This window comes from Papio anubis, chromosome 9, assembly GCF_008728515.1.
Source record: "Papio anubis isolate 15944 chromosome 9, Panubis1.0, whole genome shotgun sequence".
Taxonomy (NCBI): Eukaryota; Metazoa; Chordata; class Mammalia; order Primates; family Cercopithecidae; genus Papio; species Papio anubis.
The window spans coordinates 50785054-50812916 of record NC_044984.1 but is presented as its reverse complement, the minus strand read 5'-3'; the positions used below and the strand labels follow the sequence as shown (position 1 = coordinate 50812916).

At 49.0% G+C, this 27863-nt stretch overlaps 1 protein-coding gene across 8 annotated transcripts; it reads left to right on the top strand.

Annotated features, from left to right (window-relative positions):
* The first annotated feature begins 105 nt into the window (after window positions 1-105).
* On the top strand, window positions 106-27827 carry SMARCC2 (SWI/SNF related, matrix associated, actin dependent regulator of chromatin subfamily c member 2). 8 transcript variants are annotated; one of them, XM_021922504.2, is made up of 30 exons: window positions 106-324; window positions 2354-2473; window positions 3407-3492; window positions 4539-4620; window positions 4714-4806; window positions 5406-5475; window positions 5717-5786; window positions 7539-7614; window positions 7783-7914; window positions 8019-8134; window positions 8512-8636; window positions 10113-10172; window positions 10322-10359; window positions 10636-10766; window positions 11077-11148; window positions 14617-14730; window positions 15593-15746; window positions 16423-16515; window positions 16751-16867; window positions 16962-17024; window positions 17707-17965; window positions 18212-18373; window positions 19732-19796; window positions 20029-20164; window positions 20247-20413; window positions 21751-21885; window positions 24483-24864; window positions 25456-25539; window positions 25819-25884; window positions 26418-27827. In XM_021922504.2, exons 1-30 carry the CDS (start codon window positions 214-216, stop codon window positions 26492-26494), a joined length of 3456 nt encoding a protein of 1151 aa, XP_021778196.2. In that variant the 5' UTR covers window positions 106-213; the 3' UTR covers window positions 26495-27827. The 8 variants fall into 8 exon arrangements, with proteins under 8 accessions (XP_021778196.2, XP_021778195.2, XP_021778191.2 ...); XM_021922503.2 differs by having other exon boundaries at window positions 16748-16867; window positions 26418-27823; XM_021922499.2 differs by having other exon boundaries at window positions 16748-16867; window positions 25456-25884.
* Window positions 27828-27863: the final 36 nt, after the last annotated feature.

The window sequence follows — 27863 nt, the reverse complement described above, 5'->3', positions numbered from 1 at the left end:
CCGGGTAGGCCACCAGGGTCGGCCCGCGCCTGGAGCTCCGCCGCCGCGCCCGGCCTGCCGGCAGGGGGCGCAGCGCGGACCGGGGCCGGCCCAGGCGGCGGGAGGCGGCGGCCGCGGCGGCGGGAGGCGGCGGGAGGCGGGCGGAGGAGGAGGCGGAGGAGGCGGGAGCTGAGCTGAGTGGGGCGGGCGGCGGCGGGGCCCGAGCCCGAGAAGATGGCGGTGCGGAAGAAGGACGGCGGCCCCAACGTGAAGTACTACGAGGCCGCGGACACCGTGACCCAGTTCGACAACGTGCGGCTGTGGCTCGGCAAGAACTACAAGAAGGTACGCGGGCCGGGCCGGGCCGCGCGGGGACCGGGGGCGGGACAAAGGGACCGCGGCCCTGCAGCCCCGGGATCCTGCCCACCCTCCAGGCGCCCCAGCCCCTCCCCTGCGGCCTTCGGAGCAGCCCCCCGCGCGCCCTCCCGCGCGCCCGCGCCCCTCCCCCAGCCTCCCTCTCCCCGCACCCCTAGCCTCCGAGCCTAGCCCCCGCCCCCACTGCTGCGCCCTCTGCCCCTTGTTTTTCTCTACTGCCCGGCAGGCCCCGGTGCCATTAGCCCACCTTCCCCTCAGCCATCGCCCTCCTGGTTCTTCTGGGAGAGGCGGCCGGCCGGGTGTGGACCGGGTGCCCAATGGGTTCCCCCGCAACCCGGAACGTGCCCGCCAGAGCTCCCCATGGAGCCGGGTACCGGTGGGGCTGAGGCCTCCCCGGTGCTTTGTGTATATTCAGAGAGAGGATGGAAAGCAGGAGGGTAAACAGTCACAGAGCAAGCCGTTGGCTGCTCATCAGCTTGAAAAAGGTCCCCACCCAGGGATCACCTGTCTCCGCCGCTCATCCCCCACCTTCATCTAAGAGGCAACAGAATCTCTCAGGGAGCTGGGGTATAGGAGTTCCTGGGTAGCGACCCCTTCCAAAACCTTTCCTCGATTTTGCAATGAAGTCACCCTGCAACCTAGCTTTGCAGTACCGTGGGTTTGGGGTCAAGAGGTTAGGGTGAGCGTTCTATCTCTAGCCCCTCACCCCTAAACCCCATAACTGGCGATCATAAGGTAGTGAACAAAGGGTTTAAGAATCCTTACCTGTCTTTTCTACTAGACCTCTTCCTGGTGTCGTCTTTGTCTCTAGGCCTGGTTTTCCCTGGAAATAGTCTGCCTCTCTTTTTCTCACTACCCTCAGAGAGGGGTTCTCTTTGTGGCTTTCTTTCAGCTCCCCATTTCTTCCTGCCGGCTTTGCAGCTCGTCAGAAGTGTGCTTAGTGGCTTAGGAGAACTTCCTACTGATCCTGATTATGAGCCTGGCCCTGCCCTTGGGGTCTCTCTGGGTGTCAGAATCTTGACAAATAGCTGCTATTTCTATGGCTTGTCTCTATGCCTGTGAGAGGCTCTTGCTTTGACCTTTTGCAGGGAGATCAAGCTAGGGGCTGAGCCTCCGGCCTTGGGGGGGATTGACAACTGTGACCTGGTTCAGCTTCCGTGCTCTTAGCTCTTTGTCATTTACCTTTCCCTTCACAGATCTCTTTTCACCTCTCACTGAGAGGCGCTGTCTTCTTTGTGATGAGGGGGGAGAAAACGGGTCAAAAGGTAAAAAGAAAGTCTCCTGGCTCAGGTTCAAATTAGAATGGAAGGCTAGGATGCTACTAGGTAGCGAAGTGTGGAAATATTGAGGTAGAGCCAGGGTTACTTGTCTCGGATACAGTTTCCTCAGACAGGGTAGATGTTTTCTTGCTCTTCTCCATCAGGCTGGTGAGTGCATGGCCCTTCCTGTCTAGGAGGGCTTATGAAGACCTTTATACCCAGTCTTCAGGAGCAAAATGCACAGGCTCACTCTCAGTGAGCTTGCCCTCCTTCACTTCCTTGTACCTTTTCTTGTTAGGCTACATTATAGGGGGAATCATGGCTTTACACAGAGTTCCCCTAAGAAATGTCTCTCTTAGAGCTCCAAAGGTATTGCTTCCATGATCTGAACTCTATAAACCTCCAGAATTTTAACAACCCTCAGTGCTGTTGGTTGAAGATGAGGTACCAAGATAATAGGGTCCTGCAACTCTAATTTCAGAGTGTAGCTGAGGAAGAGTAGTAAGCTTCCCTGTTCTCCCCAACACTGGCCATCTGGGCTGGTGACAGCAGAATTTCAGCTTCCTGGTTGGGATGTCCAGAGCCTCCCTTTTGCCATTTTCTTTATAGAGACTAAATAGGGAGAAAGGCACTGTTTTCTTTGCTCCAGATACTTCCAGAGCGCCTGGGGGAGAAATGTGGAAGATAGTGGACAATTTATCTGAGATCTATTTTTCTTTCCTTTCCCTCTTTTCCGTTAGTATATACAAGCTGAACCACCCACCAACAAGTCCCTGTCTAGCCTGGTTGTACAGTTACTACAATTTCAGGAAGAAGTTTTTGGCAAACATGTCAGCAATGCACCGCTCACTAAACTGCCGGTGAGTGCAGAAGTAGGAGAGAGGGCGGGGGGTGGTGGTGGTGAGTCCACCAAACTGGAGAGTTGTATTTTAAAAAAAGATTTGTGAATTTTGTAATTTTTGAAATTTGGGTTATTTTCTACCATCCCTATCTCTGGTCAGGGCATTATTGGCTTGGCCTAGTCTCCAGTTTACCATTCTTTTTGTCTTAGTAATACTTTGTGCAACAAATTATTTCAGAGTGCCTGGGATCAGTCCACAAGTCTCTCATGGCATGGTTAAAAGCGGACTTGAGATTTGGATTTGTGTGGGCTTGTGTTCAAATCCTGGCTTTGCTACTTGATGGCTGTGTGATCTTGGGCAGCATTCATGAGTCTTGGTTCCTTCATCTCTAGATGGGATTAGTAAACCTACCTTGTAGGGTTTCTATAATGGCACCTGAGATAATCCAGTAAAGTGTTAGCACAAGGTGGTGCTTTCTGTATATTGGTTTCTTTCACTCCCCTCTTGCAGGCCACATGATGCAATGGCACAAGGGTTAAAGAATTTCAGCTTTGAGCTGGGTACGGTGGCTCACGCCTGTAATCCCAGCACTTTGGGAGGCCGAGGTGGGCGGATCACCTGAGGTCTGGAGTTGGAGACCAGCCTGACCAACATGGAGAAACCCCCCCTGTCTCTACTAAAAATACAAAATTAGTCAGATGTGGTGGTAGGCACCTGTAATCCCAGCTACTTGGGCGGCTGAGACAGGAGAATTGCTTGAACCTGGGAGGCAGAGGTTGCAGTTAGCCAAGATCATGCCATTGCACTCCGGCCTGGGCAACAAGAGCGAAACTCCATCTCAAAAAAAAAGAGGGAGATCAGTTCAGCATGGGATTTTGTGAAAGGATTTTAAGTGATGATAGAATTTACAATCGAACCTTGACATGCTTCTTCCGTACCTTGATTTTGTAGATCAAATGTTTCCTAGATTTCAAAGCGGGAGGCTCCTTGTGCCACATTCTTGCAGCTGCCTACAAATTCAAGAGTGACCAGGGATGGTGAGATGATTCTCTCTATTCTTCTTACATTTAGTTTAGAGGAAATCCCTCCTTTTGATTCCCTGGGGTCTTTCTGGGGTAGAAATTCTTGTGAGTCTTTATTTTGCTGGGTCAGTAGACCTGACTTGTTAGGTCAGAAAAATGGTTGGGAGTCAGAGCCAAAACAGTCGCCAAGAGTGAGTGTGTACTCGAGTATCAGTGTGTGTTTTGTAGAGGAAAAGGGATTCTTAGGTTGGCGTCTGAAACCTTTTTTTGTCCCTTTGGAGTAAGCACAGAGAGTGATTCATGGAGTTGAGATCAGTGAACCTCAGATCCCAGGTGATTTTGGCAATAGCTGTAAGCAAGCTTGCCTCCTAATTTCCCATATTAAGAAGTCATGACTGGGCGCAGTGGCTCATGCCTGTAATCCCAACACTTTAGGAGGCCGAGGTGGTTGGATCATTTGAGGTCAGGAGTTCAAGACGAGCCTGGCCAACTTGGCGAAACCCCATCTCTACTAAAATACAAAAATGAGCTGGGCATGGTGGCGGGCACCTGTAATCTCAGCTACTTGGGAGGCTGAGGCCGGATAATGGCTTGTAAAGGGGAGGCAGAGGTTGCAGCTAGCCAAGATCACGCCAGTGCACTCCAGCCTGGGCAACAGAGCGAGACTCCCTCTCAAAACAACAACAACTACAAAAAAAAGGCTGGGTGTGGTGGCTCATGCCTGTAATCCCAGCACTTTGAGAGGCCGAGGCAGGTGGATCACCTGAGGTCAGGAGTTCGAGACCAGCCTGACCAATATGGTGAAACCCTGTCTCCACTAAAAATACAAAAATTAGCCAAGCGAGGTGGTGTGTGCCTATAGTCCCAGCTACTGGGGAGGCTGAGACAGGAGAATTGCTTGAACCTGAGAGGCAGAGGTTGTAGTGAGCCAGGATCACACCGCTGCACTCCAGCCTAGGTGACAGAGCAAGACTCCATCTCAAAAAAACAAAAGTCACATGCCCTCACCTCATCTGCAGACCTGAGCTATACCACTCACTAGATTATTGCCTCTTCACAAGGCGGCGTTACGATTTCCAGAATCCATCACGCATGGACCGCAATGTGGAAATGTTTATGACCATCGAGAAGTCCTTGGTGCAGGTAATAGGCATATCCCCTATTTATCTCCCTTGCCTCAGTGAGAATCTAAAACACTCCTTTCCCGTGATCTCATTCTATTTCTTTTCTCCACAGAATAATTGCCTGTCTCGACCTAACATTTTTCTGTGCCCAGAAATTGAGCCCAAACTACTAGGGAAATTAAAGGACATTATCAAGAGACACCAGGTAAATGATCTGATCAGGAGAGGTTTCAGAAACTCCATGACTTTTCCTGATGTTTTCTATACCAAGCAGCAGCCCTGAACTACCATGTTTTCTGCTTCAGAGGTGGCTCTGTCTACTTGGAAAAAGACTTGAGTTAAAGCCTTGAGTCTGTCTTTTTCTGTCTACTTCTCCCATTTTTCAGTCCTGACAGGTTTGCATTACTGTTCCTAGAGACTTATGTTGGCCTGGGGAAAAATAGTACCCACTTCTGTTGAGCTAGAGATTGCTTGATTTCAGATAAATGAAATCCCTGCTCTTTAGAACTTTATAATAATGAACAGATGTCATTGATAAGGACGTACAGTTGACTTTAAATTTCCCATGTGTAGATTATCTGTTCAGAGGATTATTTGTAGCAATTTTTAATTCTTTGACTTTTCTCCATTATTAGCACAATCCCAGCTGTTTCCCTCTGCCACTTAGCTGGTGTGTGCTTAGAGAATGCAAACTACCTTTAATACTATTATAAGCAAAATATGATTAGGAAGGCAGCTCTGTGGCTAAACCTTGAGTAATTCAGAGGGGACCGTAATTTACCTGCTTCTCCTTGTGCCATCTAGGGAACAGTCACTGAGGATAAGAACAATGCCTCCCATGTTGTGTATCCTGTCCCGGGAAATCTAGAAGAAGGTGAGACCTGGGTTTTCCTGGCCACTTGAGTGGATGGTTTGGACTAGGAGGCAGAGGACTAAGATCACCATTCAGTACCTGGGCTCCTCTTCTTTCAATCTTGAATCCTCCTAACACCTTAAGTTCCTATTACCAAGTCCCCTGCTACAACAGGAGAGTGCATTAGTTAGGGCTTATGTACAGTATTTTTTTTGTGTCCCTCTTTAGCTTATATCTCTCCCTTCTCTTCCTCTATCCCCAGAGGAATGGGTACGACCAGTCATGAAGAGGGATAAGCAGGTTCTTCTGCACTGGGGCTACTATCCTGACAGGTGAGGATGGGTTCCTGGGGCAGGTTTAAGTATAAGAGCCAGACCCAGAAGCCCTGGAACATCTAGCAGAGCAAGAAGCCACTCGTTCAGAGTTATTTTTAGATCACTTAATTTGTTCTCCTCTCACCTATTAAGTGAACCTCAGTCTTGGGGGAGGTTTGGACTTAGTGAACAAGCCTTGGGCTAAAACAATTGAGGCTTTATGTATGAATTGATTATCCCCACATAATTTTTGATAAGTAAATGTTAGAAACAATCTAAATGTCTAACAGTAGGAAAATGTTTCAGTAAATTTGTATATCTACTCAGTGGGCTATTATGCAGCCTTTAAAGTGATATAAAATAACATGGATAATTTATAAGTGAATATTATTAATAGTTGCAAAAAGCAGCATGTAGGCCTGGCATGGTGGCTCACGCCTGTAGTCCCAGCACTTTGGGAGGACAAGGCAGGCGGATACCTGAGGTTAGGAGTTCGAGACCAGCCTGGCCAACATGCTGAAACCCTGTGTCTAAAAATACAAAAAAAAAAAAAAAAAAAAAAATTAGCAGGGCATGGTGGCGCACGCCTGTAGTTTTAGCTACTGGGGAGGCTGAGAAGTAGTATAATCGCTTGAACCCGGGCAGCAGAGGTTGCAGTGAGCCAAGATCACACCGCTGCACTCCAGCCTGGGCGACAGAGTAAGACTCTGTCTCAACAAAGCAAAACAAAAAATAACACGTAGGCTGGGTGCAGTGGCTAATGCCTATAATCCCAGCACTTGGGGAGGCTGAGGCGGGCAGATTGCTTGAGCCCAGGAGTTTGAGACCAGCCTAGGCAACATGGTCAAACCCTGTCTTTACAAAAAAAAATACAGAAATTAGCTGGGCATGGTGGCACGCACCTGTACTCCTAGCTACTTGGGGGACTGAGGTAGGAGGATTACTTGAGCCCAGGAGGTTGAGTCTGCATTGTGCCATGATTGCACCACTGCACTTTAACCTGGCCAACAGAGCAAGACCCTGTCTCAAAAAAAAAAAAAAGTAGCATGTAAAATATCATCTAGTATGATTATGATTATGTAAAAACAAAATTGTGGACCAGGCACAGTAGCTCACTCCTGTAATCCTAGCACTTTGGGAAGCCAAGGCAGGAGGATCACTAAAGGCTGGAAGTTCGAGACCAGCCTAGGCAGCAAAGTGAGACCCTGTCTCAACAAAAACAAAAACCCCGGCTGGACGCAGTGTCTCACGCCTGTAATCCCAGCACTTTGAGAGGCCGAGGTGGGTGGATCATGAAGTCAGGAGTTTGAGACCACCCTGGCCAAGATGGTGAAACCCCGTCTCTACTAAAAATATAAAAATTAGCCAGGCGTGGTGGCAGGCACCTGTAATTCCAGCTACTCAGGAGGCTGAGGCAGGAGAATCGCTTGAACCCGGGAGGCGGAGGTTGCAGTGAGCCGAGATTGCGCCACTGCACTCCAACCCGGGCGACAGAGCAAGAGCAAGACTCCGTATCGAAAAAACAAAACAAAAATTACTGTGAAAAAACATATATACATGTGTCAAGAGTAGTTATGTAAGGGTAATTCTTTTTGTTCTCTATTTTTGAAATGTTTCGTAATGTGCTTTTACTTCTTTATAATAAATAGAATACCAAAAAAATAAGCCAACCCAATACTTTCTGTAAATGGAAAGGATAAAAGATTTGCACTTCACTTTTCCACAATTCTATCCCATTGATTCTACTGTGTGCTCAATTTCCCATGGCAGTTATGACACATGGATCCCAGCGAGTGAAATTGAAGCATCTGTGGAAGATGCTCCAACTCCTGAGAAACCTAGGAAGGTGAGCTTTTCTTGTACCCCCTCTTCCCCAAAAAGAATGCCAGGAGCAGTCTACTCTTGGAAAGTGAAACAGAGGCTCGTGTGCCCTTGGGCTTTTTCTGTTAAGGGTCCCCAGACAGAGCTGTGGCTTCCAGGCTTCTCTGCAGCATGATCTGCCTTTGTACTTTAGATTCATGCAAAGTGGATCCTGGACACCGACACCTTCAATGAATGGATGAATGAGGAAGACTACGAAGTAAATGATGACAAAAACCCTGTCTCCCGCCGAAAGAAGATTTCAGCCAAGACATTGACAGATGAGGTGACAAATCCTGTTCTTTTTTCCTGGCCCCTTAGCATAAGTCTCAGAACAAATCTTCATTGGGGATTGTAGGCTGACATTTGTCCCGATTCTCCATCCTATAGGTGAACAGCCCAGATTCAGATCGACGGGACAAGAAGGGGGGAAACTATAAGAAGAGGAAGCGCTCCCCCTCTCCTTCGCCAACCCCAGAAGCGAAGAAGAAAAATGCTAAGAAAGGGTGTGCCAGCCCCTAGCCTGCCCCCGAGTTCACCATTCTCTCCACATCATGTTGAAGGAAGGAAAGACAAATCCCTTCCTATAACCACCTGGCCCTGACCTGGGTGTGCCGTAATACTGCAGGTGTCCTGAGAGGGAAGATGAGGAGATCTTTAGCTACTCAGTTGTTAGTTCTGGTCCTGGCCCCACTAGAAATTTAAAGAGAGCTTTATCAAATGAAAAGCCTTTGCCACTTCCGATTAGTCTGTAATTACTGGTTTCTGTTTGTACTCAGCTCTACCCTTGGAATTCTCTGTCACTTCCCTTCCCTTGAACTTCAACTTCCAGGGGCTCCTTGTCCAAGGATGACTGAGTTCTCTTTCACTCTTTCTTTCCCAGTCCCTCAACACCTTATACTAAGTCAAAACGTGGCCACAGAGAAGAGGAGCAAGAAGACCTCACAAAGGACATGGACGAGCCCTCACCAGTCCCCAATGTAGAAGAGGTGACACTTCCCAAAACAGGTACAGGCCAGGCTGAGCTCCTGGAATCCACCCCTACTCCCCATCCTGATTCTCCTTTGCCGAACCCCGAGTGAGCTGATTTCTCAGGTCCAGCTCCCAGTCTACAGGATCCACAATTTAGTTTTTACATAATCATAATCATACTAGATGATATTTTACACGCTACTTTTTTTTTTTTTGAGACGGAGTCTTGCTGTGTCACGGAGTCTGGAGTGCAGTGGCGTGATCTTGGCTCACTGCAAGCTCCGCCTCCCGGGTTCACGCCATTCTCCTGCCTCAGCCTCCTAAGCAGCTGGGACTACACGTACCCACCACCTCGCCTGGCTAATTTTTTGTATTTTTAGTAGAGACGGGGTTTCACCATGTTAGCTAGGATGGTCTTGATCTCCTGACCTCATGATCCGCCCACCTCGGCCTCCCAAAGTGTTGGGATTACAGGCGTGAGCCACTGCACCCGGCCTGTACATGTACTATTAAGTCACTACTGTGGGAACGTTATAAAACACAAACATATCTAAAAAACTGAAAAATGTAAAAAATGATAAACATGAAGTATCCAGGCACGGTGGCTCACCCCTGTAATCCCAGCACTTTGGGAGACCGAGGCAGGCAGATCATGAGGTCAGGAGATTGAGACCATCCTGGCTAACATGGTGAAACCCCGTCTTTACTAAAAATACGAAAATTAGCCAGGCGTGATAGCACACCCCTGTAATCCCAGCTACTTGGGAGGCTGAGGCAGGAGAATCACTTGAACCCAGGAGGCGGAGCTTGCAGTGAGCCAAGATCGCACCACTGCACTCCAGCGTGGGCGACAGAGCAAGACTCCGTCTCAAAAAAACAAAACAAAAAACAAAAACATGAAGAGAAATTCTGTATTCTCTCCCTGAGTTGCAGTGGATCATCTTTTGCATCCTATGTTAGAACCCCACTTTGGAGACCATTGCTCCACCAATGCTGGTTTACAGTCTGTATTCTATAGACTCACCCCAGGTATTCCAGACGTGTGTTTCAGGGGTAGGATTAGGGGTGCCACCAAGAAGAGTTCTGGCTTCCACCTCCTCATCAATCAGCTCTCCTCTCTCTGTTTGCTCCTGAGCATATGCATATGAATTCAGTTGAGGAAAGTATGCTTTCAAAAATGTTTAACACCTAACCATTCCTCCACAGAATGATTTGGTCAGATTCAGTATCAGACCATTAAAAGCTTACAGATACATAGATGGAGATAAAGACCTATCAAAGACAAGAATGATTAACGAATGTACATAGAGAAATAAGCTAATTTTTGGTTGGAGAAGTGGGGAAAGTAGCAAGCAAGTTTCAGGCCCTAGAATAATTGTGACTGGAGAGAATTACTATATTTTGCAATCAGGTGAAGAAAATTTTTGGAGAAAGTAGGATCTCTGTAACTATTAGATTGAAGGCTTGAATTAGGCAAAATCTGTCTGATAAAATGACTCTCTGTTTTGGCAGTCAACACAAAGAAAGACTCAGAGTCGGCCCCAGTCAAAGGCGGCACCATGACTGACCTAGGTAAGACAGGAGCCTCTTGGGCAAGGCAGTCAGAGCCAAGGGGAGGGGAGGGCTCAGCTGCTCCCTTTTCGCTAACCTGATGGGCTTTTTGTAGGGCTTTCTTGCCCCTCAGGAGGCTTCAGCTTTACATCTTGGTCTTTGTCTTTCAGATGAACAGGAAGATGAAAGCATGGAGACGACGGGCAAGGTGGAGCCAGTTTAGAGAGGCCCTATCTCTCTATGTGATTCTGATTTGTGATTATAGAGTTCATTCTGCCCAAACTTTTCAATGCCCAGACTTTACCCACCGTAGACTAATTCTAGCTGTTGTTCAAAACTCTGACCCTTTCAGAGTCCTGGGGCCCATGACTGCTCAGTCCCATCACCTATCTGTAGTGTCCACATTCCTGGGGTGTGGGAGAAGCAGAGGGTTGCTAGGGAGGAAACAGGAATGCTGAGTGTCCAGCAGCCTCCATACTTATAGGATGAGGATGAGAACAGTACGGGGAACAAGGGAGAGCAGACCAAGAATCCAGACCTGCATGAGGACAACGTGACTGAACAGACCCACCACATCATCATTCCCAGCTATGCTGCCTGGTTTGACTACAATAGGTATGGTTGTCCCCAACTTCGCACTGAGTCCTTATTTCCCTGCCTCCAGGGGTCAACAGGCTGTTCTTCTCCCTGCCTCCTCCAAATAAGTTATTTTTTCCTCAGCCAGATAGACTAGAGTACACTTTAGTTTTAGGGGAGCTCCTGGTGTCCTTTTGAGTCTTACAGCCCTGTGGGATGTTCTCCCTAAGCTTCTAACTGCAGCAATTTCGAGCTTTTTTCCTTCTTTGCCTTCTAGACTTTTCCTCCCTTGGGGCCCCCATCCCTTCAACAGTGCCTTCTTCTGAAACCACTCTGGCTTCTCTTACAGCGTTCATGCCATTGAGCGGAGGGCTCTCCCCGAGTTCTTCAACGGCAAGAACAAGTCCAAGACTCCAGAGATGTAAGGAAATCTCAGCTCATGATTCTCTTTCTCCCTCCTGTCCCCCCATTCACCCTTCCTGATCCAGTAACATTCAGTTTAGCAAACATTTCTTGAGCTCCTTCCATGAGCCAGGCACTGTGCTAGGCTTACAAAGACACAATATCTGCCTTTAGGCAGCCCTGGCCTAGCATGTAGACACATGTTCTTTAGGATTTGCCCAAGGGTGCTATTAAGCATGTTCTGTATATAACAAGTACTTACTCCAATGCCTCAAATTCTTTTTAACAGGGTATAGAGCCTTTAAATCCATATTACTGATATTGTCTAAACTGCAGATATTCCTAGCACAAGTAATAGCTTTGATTAAAGTGTAAATTACTATTACCAGGCTGGTTCCTGAGAGTGGGTTTTCATAGAAAAACAAGAGAAGGAACTAATAGAAGACCAGTTTATATAAATTAAGGGATGGAGAGGGCTCTCTGGGAAAGAAGTATAGGAGCCACAGTGGCTCACGACTGTAAATCATCCCAGCTACTTGGGACACTGAGACAGAAGGATTCCTTGAGGCCAGGAGTTCAAGAATAGTGTGAGCAACATTGCAGGACTCCCATCTCTAAAGAAGTGAAAAAAAAAAATTAGCTGGGCATGGTGGGGCATACCTGTGGTCCCAGCTACTTGGGAAGCTGAAATGGGAGGGTTGCTTGAGCCTAGGAGTTTGAGGCTACACTGAGCCATGATCATGCCACTGCACTCCAGCCTGACTGACACAGCAAGACCCCATATCTAAAAAAATTAATGAACAAGGCTGGGCACTGTGGCTCATGCCTATAATCCTAACACTTTGGGAGGCCGAGGCGGGTGGATCACAAGGTCAGGAGATCAAGACCATCCTGGCTAACGTGGTGAAACCCCGTCTCTATTAAAAATACCAAAAAAGACCAGGCGCGGTGGCTCATGCCTGCAATCCCAGCACTTTGGGAGGCGCAGGTGGGCAGATCACCTGAGGTGGGGAGTTCGAGACCAGCCTGACCAACATGGAGAAACCCCATCTCTACTAAAAATACAAAACTAGCCGGGCATGGTGGCACATGCCTGTAATCCCAACTACTACAGAGGCTGAGGCAGGAGAATCGCTTGAACATGGGAGGCGGAAGTTGTGGTGAGCCGAGATCATGCCACTACACTCCAGCCTGGGCAACAAGAGTGAAACTCTGTCTGGAAAAAAAAAAAAATAGCCGGGCGTGGTGGCACGCATCTGTAGTCCCAGCTAGTCTGGAGGCTGAGGCAGGAGAATCGATTGAACCTGGGAGGCAGAGGTTGCAGTGAGCCAAGATCACACCGCTGCACTCCAGCCTGGGCGATAGAGCAAGACTCTGTCTCAGAAAAAAAAAAAAAAGTTAATGAACAAATAAATAAAAGTATGGGTTTGGGGCTCGAAAGTCTTCATCTCCTTCAAGATTTTGCCTCAGGCCGGCTGAGCGTGGTGGCTCACACCTGTAATCCCAGCACTTTGGGAGGCCGAGGCAGGCTGATCATGAGGTCAGGAGATGGGAGACCATCCTGGCTAACACAGTGAAACCCTGTCTCTACTAAAAATACAAAAGAAATTAGCTGGGCGTGGTGGCGGGCACCTGTAGTTCCAGCTACTTGGGAGGCTGAGGCAGGAGAATGGCGTGAACCCGGGAGGCAGAGCTTGCAGTGAGCTGAGATTCTGCCACTGCACTTCAGCCTGGGCAACAGAGCGAGACTCCATCTCAAAAAAAAAAAAAAAGATTTTGCCTCAGGCCAAACCTGCTTGGCTTTGGATAAGACGTGGCAATCTTCTTTGGTTAGGAATACTTGAAGATAACCACGTTGATGAGGTGGGTGAGACTGAGAACTGAACAAGTTTTCTTCCTAGGTATTCCACAGCTTGCCTTCTCTGGTGGTCCCTCCATGTTTTTTCCTCATAGCTTGCTGTGGTTCTCTCTTCTTCTCTTCCTGGAGAAAGCAGTATGTGTGAAAAGAAAGTAGTGATCAGATGAAATGAATTCAACATGACATGCAGGCAGGGTTGGAGTAGGAACTGAACTCTTGGTATAAAATAGTAAATGATGGGCTCGGTGCGGTGGTTCATGCCTGTAATTCCAGCACTTTGGGAGGCCGAGGCGGGGCAGATCATGAGGTCAGGAGTTCGAGACCAGCCTGGCCAACATGGTAAAACCCCATCTCTACTAAAAATACAAAAATTAGCTGGGTGTGGTGGCACGCACCTGTAATCCCAGCTACTTGGGAGGCTGAGGCAGGAGAATCACTTGAGCCCAGTAGGTGGAAGTTGCAGTGAGCCGAGATCACGTCATTGCACTCCAGCCTGGGCAACAAGAGTGAAACTCCATCTCAGAAAAAAAAAAATAGTAAATGATGTTAATTGCCTACATCTGTTGAGAGCTTAGTATCTCCCAGGCACTATCCTAAATGTCCAACATACATTGAGTAATTTAATCTTTATGTCAACGGAGGTTGATACCATCTTCAGTTGACAGATAGGGTACAGAGGAGTCAGGTCACCTGCATAAAGTCACAGAGCTAGTAAGTAAAACCAGGATCTGAATCCTTTAATCTGGCCCATGATCTGAAAGTTTACACTGTACCACATAATAGCCGCCATTTTTTTTTGAGCCCCTACAGTGCCCCAGGCACTGTACTAGTACTCTATAGACCTCTCATTCTCAACGGATGTTCCATTTTACAGATGAGGAAACTGAGGTTTAAAAATATCGAAGTAAATTGCCAAGGTCCTCATGGTAGAACTGGGATTAGGTCTTTTCTTCAAAACATATGTTTTTTACCATATTATGCTAACTAGCTGTGTGCATGAATAAGGACTTCCTTATTAACATCTGAGTTTGGAAATGAGTACTTTTTCTTAACTTCTAATTCCTTGTTTAAAAATTGTATAAAATGGCCAGGCGCAGTGGCTTATGCCTGTAATCCCAGCACTTTGGGAGGCCGAGGCAGGAGGATCACTTGAGGTCAGGAGTTCAAGACCAGCCTGACCAACATGGAGAAAACCTGTCTCTACTAAAAATACAAAATTATCCCACCGTAGTGGCACATGCCTGTCATCTCAGCTACTGAGGAGGCTGAGGCAGGAGAATTGCTTGAACCCAGGAGGCAGAAGTGACTGTGAGCCAAGATCACGCCATTGCACTCCAGCCTGGGCAACAAGAGTGAAACTCCATCTCAAAAAAAAAAAAAAAATTGTATGAAATATCCATAAGTATAGCCAAGGAGATAATTCATTTAAAGAAAACACCATCAAGGAAAACTAAGACCTATTTGAAACCCTTTCATCTAGCACATAGCAGGCACTCAGCGTATTGAGTCAAATAATCTACTTTTTTCCACCTTTATCATGCAGGAGAAGTCGTTAGCTCTCTTACCATTTTTTCCTTTAGCCCTTTAACAAACATTTATTTTTTTTCTTGTTTCTCTCTCTCTTCTAAGCTACCTGGCCTATCGAAACTTTATGATTGACACTTACCGACTGAACCCCCAAGAGTATCTTACCTCTACCGCCTGTCGCCGAAACCTAGCGGGTGATGTCTGTGCCATCATGAGGTGGGTCTTGTGGCTGAGGGGAAGGGGGTACATGAAGATGCCTGCCTATGGATGTGTTTTGACAACAGTAGAGATGCCAGCAAGGAACATAGAGGAGCAGGCAGAAAAAAACACCTCTAGAGAAAGGTGAAGTACAGGTTTGGGAATGAATGACTTGAGGGATTAGCAGTGGCATTCTCTGAAGTGTAGAATATAGGACAAAGAAGGAGCACGTGTGTAATTGAAAGCTACTGGTTCAGGCCAGGTGTAGTGGCTCATGCCTATAATCTAAACATTTTGGGAGACCAAGGTGGGAGGATCGCTGGAGGCCAGAAGTTCGAGACCAGCCTGGGCAAAATGGCGAAACCCCATCTCTACAGAAAATGCAAAAAAATTAGCTAGGCGTGGTCGCACGTGTCTGTGGTCTTAGTGACTCAGGAGCCTGAGATGGGAGGATCACTGAGCCCTGGAGTGGAGGCTGCAGTGAGCGGTGATCACACCACTGCACTTCAGCCTCTCTCAGGGATAGAAAAAAAGAAAGAGAGGGAGAGGGAGGGAGGGGGGAGGGAGGAAGGGCAAAGAAAGAAAAGAAAAGAAAGAAACTGGTTCAGTTTTACTAGCTATTCAGGAAGAAATGTTCAGTAGGTAGGTGGATATAGAGATTGGCCCAGGCTGGAGATGTAGACTTGGGTGTCATTGGCATTTAGGTGGTAAATGAACAACTGGAGTAGGTAAAATTTCCTAAGGAGTACAATGAACAGAGGAAAAGGCTGGGGTTGGGTGGGGAGGGGGTTTATGCCCCAACTTCTACCCCCAGTTTTCCTCTTCCTCGTGCACCTTTCTGGCTATCCGTGTGACACTGTCTCTGCCTCTCTCCGCACAGGGTCCATGCCTTCCTAGAACAGTGGGGTCTTATTAACTACCAGGTGGATGCTGAGAGTCGACCAACCCCAATGGGGCCTCCGCCTACCTCTCACTTCCATGTCTTGGCTGACACACCATCAGGGCTAGTGCCTCTGCAGCCCAAGACCCCTCAGGTAGGGTGAGGTACTATGGGGACGGGGCGGGGTTGGGAAGATTGGGCTTCTTTGAACTTTTCTTTTTCTGGTTTTTAGGCTAATGGTTCAGGAGTGTTTTGAGGCTTCTTCCTTTTCCATGGGATGCAAAGGGCCACAGGAATCAGCCCCATGTGTTTAGCACCCTCTCTCAGCCTTTGTACCTAAGGCTGTAATTGCTGAGGGAGAAGAGATTATCCTTTTACTCAAGGAGCAGACAGGCTAATGTAGGGGATTCAATAGATAGAGAAAAATGGCTTAAAATTAACTTGCATGAAATTTTTAAACTTTGTCATCTTTGCCACATTTTTTCATTTTTGCCTCATAATTATCACCTTCTTTTTTTTTTTTTTTTCATTTCCACTTCATCCATTACAAAATTTAGGAAGAAGGTTATGTGGCTTGCCCAAGGTCACAGAGTACCAAATCTAGGATTAGAACGTAATTGTCCAGCTCCTAAGAGAACCTGTAAAGATAATGTGAATATATATGGATATCATGCCAATGACATGTCTTACTAATCATGAAGGGAACATGGAACAGTGGCATGAGTGCCCCCAGAGCTTGCGGGCCGCCCAGCATTTGGTCTTGAGGCCTCCAGGGCCTTGACCTGGTCATTTCCTGCCCAGCCTCCATGACGCCAAGCTCTGTCCCCCAGGGCCGCCAGGTTGATGCTGATACCAAGGCTGGGCGAAAGGGCAAAGAGCTGGATGACCTGGTGCCAGAGACGGCTAAGGGCAAGCCAGAGCTGGTAGGTGGGGTGCAGACCCTGCTGGGCTGCTCATTTGCCCCTTTATTGGGGGGCCCCTGCCCGGGAAGAAGAGACATGAGAGCAGAGGAACTACAGCAGTAAGGGAGGAAGTCCCACCCAGGGGTGTCCCTGGCTTTGGGAAAGAAGCTCCTTCTGTCTGTTTTTTCTCTCTGTCAGCCCCTGGCTCCCAGTGGTCACTTGTACTCACCTCTTTCTTTCCCTCCACAAATAGCAGACCTCTGCTTCCCAACAAATGCTCAACTTTCCTGACAAAGGCAAAGAGAAACCAACAGACATGCAGAACTTTGGGCTGCGCACAGACATGTACACAAAAAAGAATGTTCCCTCCAAGGTAGGAGGTGGGGGCCGACTTTAGGGGTAGAGAATGTTCACTCCTCAGAGGTCACAGGCTCCTCTCTTCTGACCTGCCTGTGTTTCCCCTGCAGAGCAAAGCTGCAGCCAGTGCCACTCGTGAGTGGACAGAACAGGAAACCCTGCTTCTCCTGGAGGTAATTGGGGCAAAGAAAAGAGTTTTTCTCTGGAAACAGAAGTGGGCTCTGTGTAGAGGCTCACACCTGTAATCCCAGCACTTTGGGAGGCCAAGGCAGGAGGATCGCTTGAGCCCAGGAGTTCGAGACGAGCCTGGACAACATAGTGAGACTCTGCCTTTATGAAAAATTTTAAAAATTAGCCAGGTATGGTGGCACACACCTGTGGTCCCAGCTACTCAGGAGGCTAAGTGGGAGGATTGCCCAGGAGGTCAAGGCTCCAGTGAGCTATGATCATACCACTGCACTCCAGCATGGGTGACAGAGTGAGAAAAGACCCTGTTTCAAAAAACAAACAAACAAAAAAAGAAAACAGACATGTTGAAGTTGCTGGCCACACTTGTGAGTGAGGAGAGATCGTGGAGTTTGGCATGAGCAGAGCATGATCTTGCCCTGTCTCTCCTGTTCCCAATGCCTGTTGCACCTGCCCCAGGGACCAGCTCCAGGCTGGGGATTTGGGCCATTTCATTAACTTCATATCCTTTCTTAGTGCTACTTCAAGATCCCTCTTGGACCTAGCAGAGTACACAAATACCAGAACATAGAGAGCTTTGAAACCAGCTGCCCTTAGTAGGATGGGGGGAGTCGGCCTTCGAGAAAAGTGGCTAAGTAAGCGGAGTTATGTCTCCACCACTACCACCAGGCACTGGAAATGTACAAAGATGACTGGAACAAAGTGTCCGAGCATGTGGGAAGCCGCACACAGGACGAGTGCATCTTGCATTTTCTTCGTCTTCCCATTGAAGACCCATACCTGGAGGACTCAGAGGCCTCCCTAGGCCCCCTGGCCTACCAACCCATCCCCTTCAGTCAGTCGGGCAACCCTGTTATGAGCACTGTTGCCTTCTTGGCCTCTGTCGTCGATCCCCGAGTCGCCTCTGCTGCTGCAAAGTCAGCCCTAGGTAATGGGGGTGGGCGGTTCCACCTGGCCTTCTTAGTTTGCTTTTGAAGGGCTAGTTACTCAGACTGTGAATCCTCTCAAGTTTGGCTGCCCTGCTGTCCTTGTCTGTGCAGGCCTCAGCTCGGGCATCTGTCCAGGCTCCATACTGGCTTAGATAAAGACATGGGCTTGTGAGTAAGCTTTTGCAGGGATTGCCAGAACTGTCCCCCTGCGCCACTCCCAGCCTCATCCTTTCTGGGTCTTACAGAGGAGTTCTCCAAAATGAAGGAAGAGGTACCCACGGCCTTGGTGGAGGCCCATGTTCGGAAAGTGGAAGAAGCAGCCAAAGTAACAGGCAAGGCGGACCCTGCCTTCGGTCTGGAAAGCAGTGGCATTGCAGGAACCACCTCTGATGAGCCTGAGCGGATTGGTAAGGCCAGGCAGGTTCCCACATTTCTTGCCTTTCACAAGAGCCGGAGCCACCTGGCCTCCCTGTGCCATTTCTGCCTCAAGTTGGCATCAGAGCACAACATGAATGAGAAAATCGGTAGGGTTTTTATTTTCCCCATGAGCTTACCTCAGGGGCTCTGGACCCCTACTGGCCCTCTCATGAAGATTTTGGGTAGAAAAATCTTGGCCTGTAGAAGGGGCTATTAGAAAAGTCTTGGCCGGGCGCGGTGGCTCAAGCCTGTAATCCCAGCACTTTGGGAGGCTGAGACAGGCGGATCACGAGGTCAGGAGATCGAGACCATCCTGGCTAACCTGGTGAAACCCCGTCTCTACTAAAAAATACAAAAAACTAGCCGGGCGAGGTGGTGGGCGCCTGTAGTCCCAGCTACTCGGGAGGCTGAGGCAGGAGAATGGCGTGAACCCGGGAGGCGGAGCTTGCAGTGAGCTGAGATCCGGCCACTGCACTCCAGCCTGGGCGACAGAGCGAGACTCTGTCTCAAGAAAAAAAAAAAAAAAGAAAAGTCTTGTGAAGGCTGGGCGCGATGGCTCACGCCTATAATCCCAGCACTTTGAGAGGCTGAGGCGGGTGGATCATGAGGTCAGGAGTTCAAGACCAGCCTGGCTAAGATGCTGAAACCCCGTCTGTACTAAAGATACAAAAATTAGCTGGGCGTGGTGGCACGCACCTGTAATCCCAGCTATTTCGGAGGCTGAGGCAGGACAATAGCTTAAACCTGGGTGCCAGAGGTTGCAGTGAGCCAAGATCAAGGCCACTGCACTCCAGTCTGGGCGACAAAGCAAGACTTTGTCTCAAAAAGGAAAAAGTCTTGTGAAGGCTGGGCGCAGTGGCTCACGCCTGTAATCCCAGTACTTTGGGAGGCTGAGGTGGGCAGATCATTTGAGCCCAGGAGTTTGAAACCAGTCTGGGCAACGTGGCAAAATCCGTCTCTACAAAAAAATACCAAAAAAATTAGCCAGGCATGGTGGCATGCGCCTGTAGCCTCAGGTACACAGGAGGCTGAGGTGAGAGAACTACTTGAGCCCAGGAAGTCAAGGCTGCAGTGAACCATGATTGTGCTACTGCACTCCAGCCTGGGTGACAGAGTGAGACCCTGTCTCAAAAGAAAAAAGACAGGTGTTATGGAGAAGCTGGGTGCAGAGGCTCACACCTGTAGTCCAAGCTGCTCAGGAGGCTGAGGTGGGAGGATTGCGTGGGCCCAGGAGTTTGAGACCAACCTGGGCAACACAGCAAGAACCTGTCTCTAAAAAAAAGAAGAGTGTTAGACACAGACGACTGTGTATTAGACATTTCCTGTTTTCCTTTTCCCATGGGCCCAGAGGAGAGCGGGAATGACGAGGCTCGGGTGGAAGGCCAGGCCACAGATGAGAAGAAGGAGCCCAAGGTATGGAGGGATTGCTGGGAGCTGCAGGGGCTGTGTGCAGCACTGTGGTGATGGGGGAATTGGCCTTGTTCAGCTTAGGTGGGCAAGGGCTGGTTTTGGACGGGGTTGTCTCCTAGAATGAAATCACCTCCGAAGTAAGAGGAATAAATTTAGTTCCCTGTCTGGCTCCTCTGTGTGAGAACTAATCACCCCAATCCCTGATAACTCTCCTTTTCTATCACTGGAATTTCAGGAACCCCGAGAAGGAGGGGGTGCCATAGAGGAGGAAGCAAAGGAGAAAACCAGCGAGGCTCCCAAGAAGGATGAGGAGAAAGGGAAAGAAGGTGACAGTGAGAAGGAGTCTGAGAAGAGTGATGGAGACCCAATAGGTGAGCCTCCCACAAGGGTAGGTGGGGGTGCAGGGAAGAGAGGTGAAACTGTGGGGCTAACTTAACCCTTGTCCTGGCCCAGTCGATCCTGAGAAGGAGAAGGAGCCAAAGGAAGGGCAGGAGGAAGTGCTGAAGGAAGTGGTGGAGTCTGAGGGGGAAAGGAAGACAAAGGTGGAGCGGGACATTGGCGAGGGCAACCTCTCCACCGCCGCTGCTGCCGCCCTGGCTGCTGCCGCAGTGAAAGCCAAGGTGAGGCCAGACCTTGAAGACCTCAGGGAAGAAAATGCCCACTTCTCTAATCTCATGTTACTTAGAGGAAATCCTTCCTCACTCACACCTTAAATAATACTGACCTATTTATTTTTAATTTTTAATCTCTGGAGGAGGTAAAGTTAGTCATCCCTTCTCTAAGCTTTAAAAAAATATGTCACCATTGGGCCTGTTTTCAACCCTGTCGGTATTTGACTCCGTGTTACCCTTTGCCACAGTATCTCCATGTTTTTTTTTGAGACAGAGTCTTGCTCTATCAGATCTCGGCTCACTGCAGCCTCCACCTCCCAGGTTCAAGTGATTCTCCTGCCTTTGCCTCCCGAGTAGCTGGGATTACAGGCGCACAACACCATGCCCGGCTAACTCTTTGTATTTTTAGTAGAGACGGGGTTTCGCCATGTTGACCAGGCTGGTCTTGAACTCCTGACCTCAGGTGATCCACCCGCCTTGGCATCCCAAATTGCTGGAATTACAGGTGTGAGCCACCACGCCCAACCTCCATGTTCTTTTATTTATTTATTTATTTATTTATTGAGATGGAGTCTCACTCTGTTGTCCAGGCTGGAGTGCAGTGGCACAATCTCGGCTCACTGCAGCCTCCACCTCCTGGGTTCAAGCGATTCTCCCACCTCAGCCTCCCGAGTAGCTGGGATTACAGGCACTTGCCACCATGCCTGGTTAATTTTTGTATTTTTAGTAGAGACGGGGTTTCACCCTGTTGCCCCAGGCTGGTCTCGAACTCCTAGACTTAAGGGATCTGCTCGTCTCAGCATCCCAAAGTGCTGGGATTACAGGCTTGAGACACCGCGCCTGGCCAAAATAATTTAATTTTTTAAAAAGGCTGGCCGCAGTGGCTCACACGTGTAAGTAATCCCAGGACTTTGGGAGGCTGAGGCAGGTGGATCACCTGAGGTTGGAAGTTTGAGACCAGCCTGGCTAACATGGTGAAACCCTGTCTCTACTAAAAACACAGAAATTAGCTGGCGTGGTGGCGCATGTCTGTAATCCCAGCTACTAGGGAGGCTAAAGCACGAGAATTGCTTGAACCCATGAGGTGGAGGTTACAGTGAGCTGAGATCATGCCACTGCACTCCAGCCTGGGCAACTGTCTCAAAAGAGTGAGACTGTCTCAAAAAAAAAAAGACACGGTGGCTCACACCTATGATCCCAGCACAAAAAAAGTCAAGCCCTTTCACCATGAGTTGTTACCACGGCAAGTTTGTTCTTATACCTGCCAGCATCCACCCTACCTTTCTTCTGTATTGTCTTCAGTTGGGTCCTCCCACTGATGTGTTGTCTCATTCCTCCTTCCCTAGCACTTGGCTGCTGTTGAGGAAAGGAAGATCAAATCTTTGGTGGCCCTGCTGGTGGAGACTCAGATGAAAAAGTTGGAGATCAAACTTCGGCACTTTGAGGAGCTGGAGACTATCATGGACCGGGAGCGAGAAGCAGTGAGTAGCAGGAGCCCTGGAACCCTGCTGTGCTGTGCCTCCGTTTAAAATCAGAGGGGCGTGTGTGTGTGTGTGCGCGCGTGTTTCAGTGAAAGAGAGATAAGCAACAGTTGGGAAAGCCTGAGACTGACAGGGCTTCAAAGCAGAGCAGGGCAGGAACAGCGCAGGAGTAGGGCAGCCAGTTAAGGACAGTTAAGTGGTCTCACAAGTGAAGTCTGGGGACTGAGGTCCCACAGAAGGTCAGCTCCATGAGGCAGGGACTCTAGTTGGTTGTTTTGATTGCTGTATCACCAGGTCCTTGAGCAGTGCTTGACCCATAGTAGACTCAAATAGTGATTGAGTAAATGGGCTTAAGGAATGATGAGAGAGAGGGTTAGGGTCTCAGATCCAGGAGGTACACTTGGAAAGGGAATGGAACAGACACAGTGTTGAACCATTTTGTCTTTGGAGGACATAAGAAGAAACAGACAATAGGGACCAGGCATAGTGGCCCACATCTGTAATCCCAGTACTTTGGTAGGCTGAGGCAGAGGATCACTTGAGCCCCCCCCAGGAGTTCAAGACCAGCCTCGGTAACATAGTGAGATCCCTGTCTTGACAATTTATTTTATTTATTTATTTATTTATTTATTTGAGACAAGAGTTTCGCTCTTGTTGCTCAGGCTGGAGTGCAATGGTGTGATCTTGGCTCACCACAACCTCTACCTCCTGGGTTCAAGCGATTCTCCTGCCTCAGCCTCCCCAGTAGCTGGGATTACAGGCATGCGCCACCACGCCCAGCTAATTTTGTATTTTTAATAGAGATGGGGTTTCTCCATGTTAGTCAGGCTAGTCTCGAACTCCCAATCTCAGGTGGTCGGCCCACCTCTGCTTCCCAAAGTGCTGGATTACAGGTGTGAGTCACCATGCCTTTTTTTCTTTTTGAGATGGAGTCTCACTCTTTCGCCCAGGCTGGAGTGCAGTGGTGCAATCACAGCTTACTGCAACCTCCGCCTCCTGGGTTCAAGCAATTCTCCTGCCTCAGCCTCCTGAGTAGCTGGGATTACAGGTATATGCCACCATGCCCAGCTAATTTTTGTATTTTTAGTAGAGACAGGGTTTCGCCATGTTGGCCAGGCTGGTCTCAAACTCAACCTCAGGTGATCCACCTGCCTCAGCCTCCCAAAGCGCTGGGATTACAGGCAAGAGCCACTGTGCCCAGACCAAAAAATTTTTTAAAATAAACAAATTAGGCCGGGCGCGGTGGCTCAAGCCTGTAATCCCAGCACTTTGGGAGGCCGAGACGGGCGGATCACGAGGTCAGGAGATCGAGACCATCCTGGCTAACCCGGTGAAACCCTGTCTCTACTAAAAAAATACAAAAAACTAGCCGGGCGAGGTGGCGGGCGCCTGTAGTCCCAGCTACTCGGGAGGCTGAGGCAGGAGAATGGCGTATACCCGGGAGGCAGAGCTTGCAGTGAGCTGAGATCCGGCCACTGCACTCCAGCCTGGGCGACAGAGCGAGACTCCGTCTCAAAAAAAATAAAAAATAAAAAATAAACAAATTAGCCGGGCATGGTGATGCGAGCCTGTGGTCCCAGCTACTCAGCAAGCAGAGGTGGGAAGATCGTTTGAGCCCAGGAGGTCAAGGCTGCACTGAGCCATGTTTGCACCATTGCACTCCAGCCTGGTTGACAGAGTGAGACCCTATCTCAAAAAAAAAAAAGAATAAAAAGAAATAAAAGATAGGAATCTCAGAGAACTTAAGGTTTAATGGGAGACATCAAATGAATATACAATATGGAGACATCAGAAACAGTTAAGAAGGTTTAAAGTATCTGACAGGTTCACGTTAAGAGATTGCACATCGGCCGGGCATGGTGGCTCATGCCTATAATTCCAGCACTTTGGGAGGCTGAGGCAGGTGGATCACAAGGTCAGGAGATCGAGACCATCCTGGCTAACACAGTGAAACCCTGTCTCTACTAAAGAATAAAAAATACAAAAAATTAGTTTGGCATGCTGGTGTGCACCTGTAATCGCAGCTACTCAGGAGGCCGAGGCAGGAGAATTGCTTGAACCAGGTAGGCGGAAGTTGCGGTGAGATCACACCACTGTACTCCAGCCTGGGCGACAGAGTGAGACTCAGTCTCCAAAAAAAAAAAAAAGAGAGATTGCACATCAAGTTTCTAAGTCCTGAGATCATAAAATAAAGCTAAAGTTCAGAGGCAAATGAATTGATCTGGAATAGCTTCCTAAGAACAGTGAGTTTTTAGTGAATTTTGAAGTAAGAAAAGAACTTGAGTTGACAAAAGGAACTGGAAGCATTTTCCAAAACAAGGTAATGGCAAGTTCAGAGCTTTGTAGCTGAAGTGAACTGGACCAGGTTAAAGTCATTGCAGTAAGAAACCATATGGGCACCCAGGAGACATAAAGGTCATGGGAATTTGCACGAAGTGGGGTGGGGAGGACAGAGGAGGCACAAGCGCAAGATGTAGATTTTGGGAACCTTCTGATTGAGAGGCAGGATCTTTCAGAAGAAGACAAAGCAGGGGTCAAGGCATTTGCCTTTGGGATCTGCTGAAAATTGGATAACAATACACAATTGGCACTGGCAGCTGGAGTATCAGAGGCAGCAGCTCCTGGCCGACAGACAAGCCTTCCACATGGAGCAGCTGAAGTATGCGGAGATGAGGGCTCGGCAGCAGCACTTCCAACAGATGCACCAACAGCAGCAGCAGCCACCGCCAGCCCTGCCCCCAGGCTCCCAGCCTATCCCCCCGACAGGGGCTGCTGGGCCACCCGCAGTCCATGGCTTGGCTGTGGCTCCAGCCTCTGTAGTCCCTGCTCCTGCTGGCAGTGGGGCCCCTCCAGGAAGCTTGGGCCCTTCTGAACAGATTGGGCAGGCAGGGTCAACTGCAGGGCCACAGCAGCAGCAACCAGCTGGAGCCCCCCAGCCTGGGGCAGTCCCACCAGGGGTTCCCCCCCCTGGACCCCATGGTAAGTGTCATGTTCCAGAACTTTTGTTGACTAGAAGAATCCAGGTGAATGTCCCAGTTCCCCTCAAAGGGAATATAAGATGAGTCTGGAGATGAGGTTAGCCTCAATTTCTATAGATGGGCCCATCTCTCTTAGGCCCCTAAACCAGCAGGAATCCTTCCCCAAACTCAAGAGCTTTGGAATTTTGTTCACTTACTCTAGTGTCAGAAAAAGGGAAGACAGAGCCAAGGAATGGCTAGATTATCCTTGTTTGTAAAAGTGAGTTATTCTTTGGGAGGCAGAGGCGGGTGGATCACGAGGTCAAGAGATCAAGACCATCCTGGCCAACATGGTAAAACCCCATCTCTACTAAAAATACAAAAATTAGCTGGGTATGGTGGCGGGCGCATGTAGTACCAGCTACTCAGGAGGCTGAGGCAGGAGATTGCTTAAACCTGGGAGGTGGAGGTTGTAGTGAGCCAAGATCGTGCCACTGCACTCCAGCCTGGCAACAGAGTGAAACTCCGTCTAAAAGAAAAATAAAAAAGAAAAGGCGAGTTGTTAAGCAACATTTTATACCTAACTTTCTCCATCTCTCATCTTTATTCTTAGGCCCCTCACCGTTCCCCAACCAACAAACTCCTCCCTCAATGATGCCAGGGGCAGTGCCAGGCAGCGGGCACCCAGGCGTGGCGGGTAATGCTCCTTTGGGTTTGCCTTTTGGCATGCCGCCTCCTCCTCCTCCTCCTGCTCCATCCATCATCCCATTTGGTAGTCTAGCTGACTCCATCAGTATTAACCTCCCCCCTCCTCCTAACCTGCATGGGCATCACCACCATCTCCCATTCGCCCCGGGCACTCTCCCCCCACCTAACCTGCCTGTGTCCATGGCGAACCCTCTACATCCTAACCTGCCGGCGACCACCACCATGCCATCTTCCTTGCCTCTCGGGCCGGGGCTCGGATCCGCCGCAGCCCAAAGCCCTGCCATTGTGGCAGCTGTTCAGGGCAACCTCCTGCCCAGTGCCAGCCCACTGCCAGGTGAGAAGGGGCCAAGAGGGGAGAAGGGTGAGGGAGAGGGGTCCACATGGAGGGAGGGTGAGTGGGCAGGTGGGGGAAGAGGTCAGGTACTAGACTTTCCACAGTCTTTTTTGAACACTCTGGTAAAATTAGAATACAGGAGGAAAGGCCTCTCTGGCTGTCCTCCACCAGTCCCCAGCCTGGCAGCTGCCACCTTTGGGATGGTATTGGGGCCTTTCACTGGTGGGTCATGGAGCAATCCTGTGGCAGAGAGCATCTCAGTTGTAAACTTGAAAAGCAGCTGTTTGCATGATGATTGTCATCCCTTTGCTTATTCCTATCACGTTCAGATGCCCCATTTAGAGAGTCTCCTTTCTATCAGTTTTTCTCAGTATGAGGTGGAAGAGGGTATTGGGAACAGAAGTTGAACATTGTGGGTACCTCATTCATCCACCCAACCACTGCATGCCATGCCCGGTTCTGTCTGTATTGGTCTGGGTCTGGAGCCCTCTCTCCTGCGCACTCTAACTGATTCATCTTACTTTTCTCCACAGACCCAGGCACCCCCCTGCCTCCAGACCCCACAGCCCCGAGCCCAGGCACGGTCACCCCTGTGCCACCTCCACAGTGAGGAGCCAGCCAGACATCTCTCCCCCTCACCCCCTCTGGAGATCACGGTTCCAGGAACAGCCCTTCCCCCACCACTGGGACCCTCCCCAGCCTGGAGAGTTCATCACTACGTAAGGAAAGCTCCTTCCGCCCCTCCAAAGCCCTCACCATGCCTAACAGAGGCATGCATTTTTATATCAGATTATTCAAGGACTTCTGTTTAAAAGATGTTTCTAATGTCTGGGAGAGAGGATAGGATGGGAATGCTGCCCTAAAGGAAGGGCTGGTGAAAGGTGTTTATACAAGGTTCTATTAACCACTTCTAAGGGTACACCTCCCTCCAAACTACTGCATTTTCTATGGATTAAAAAAAAAAAAAAAAGAGTAGATTTTAAAAAGCCACATTGGAGCTCCCTTCTACCCACTAAAAAATAACCAATTTTTACATTTTTTGAGGGGGAGTGAGTTTTAGGAAAGGGGAATTAAAATTCCAGGGAGAGCTCTGGGGATAGAACAGGGTGCAGATTCTGTCTCTCCCCAAGCCCCTTTTTAGTGACTGAGTCAAGGCCCCAGCTCCCCTAGCCCACCCTACACTGAGCTTATTCGAGTTTATTCGTACTAATGATCCCTCCTGCGGCTTCCTCATTGTTGCTGTTTTAGGCCACCCCAGCTCAGCCAATGATTCCTTTCCCTCTGAATGTCAGTTTTGTTTTTAAAAGTCACCTGCTTAGTTGATGTCAGCGTATGTGTATTTGGTGGGGAAAACCTAATTTCGGGGATTTCTGTGGTAGGTAATAGAAGAAAGGGCAGTGGGGGCTGTTCTCCTTCCTTCCCTGGGCTGTATCCATGGACTCCTGGAAGGCGCAGAGAAGGGAGCTGTAAGAGGATGCAAAGTTTTAAAACCTGAAATTGTTTTTTAAAGCACTTAAGCACCTCCTTATTATGACTTGGTGGGTCACCCCTTAGCCTCCTCCCTCTCCCACCAAGACTGTGAGAACTTCAGCTGATAGCTGGGGGCTCCCCAGATGAGGATGCAGGGATTTGGGAGCAGTGGAAGAGGGTGCCCAACCTTGGGCTGGACCAACCCTTGGCTCGGAGCTCAACTCTGCTTCCTGCATTCCTGCTCCACGTCCCAGCTCCTCCTCTGTGACTGGAAGGCAGGTGTGCCTCCAGGCTCTGCACTGGTTCTTCTTGGTTCCTTCCACCAGGCCCTTTGTTCCTCATGTTCCCGTGTTTCTCTCCCTCTGCGTCTTAGCACCTTTCTTCTGTTCAAAGTTTTCTGTAAATTTTCTTTTTCTTTTTTTTCTTTTTTCTTTTTTTTTTTTTTTTTTTATAAATTAATTTGCTTTCAGTTCCATCTTGTGGGTGCATTCTGTGTTCTTCTTACCTGT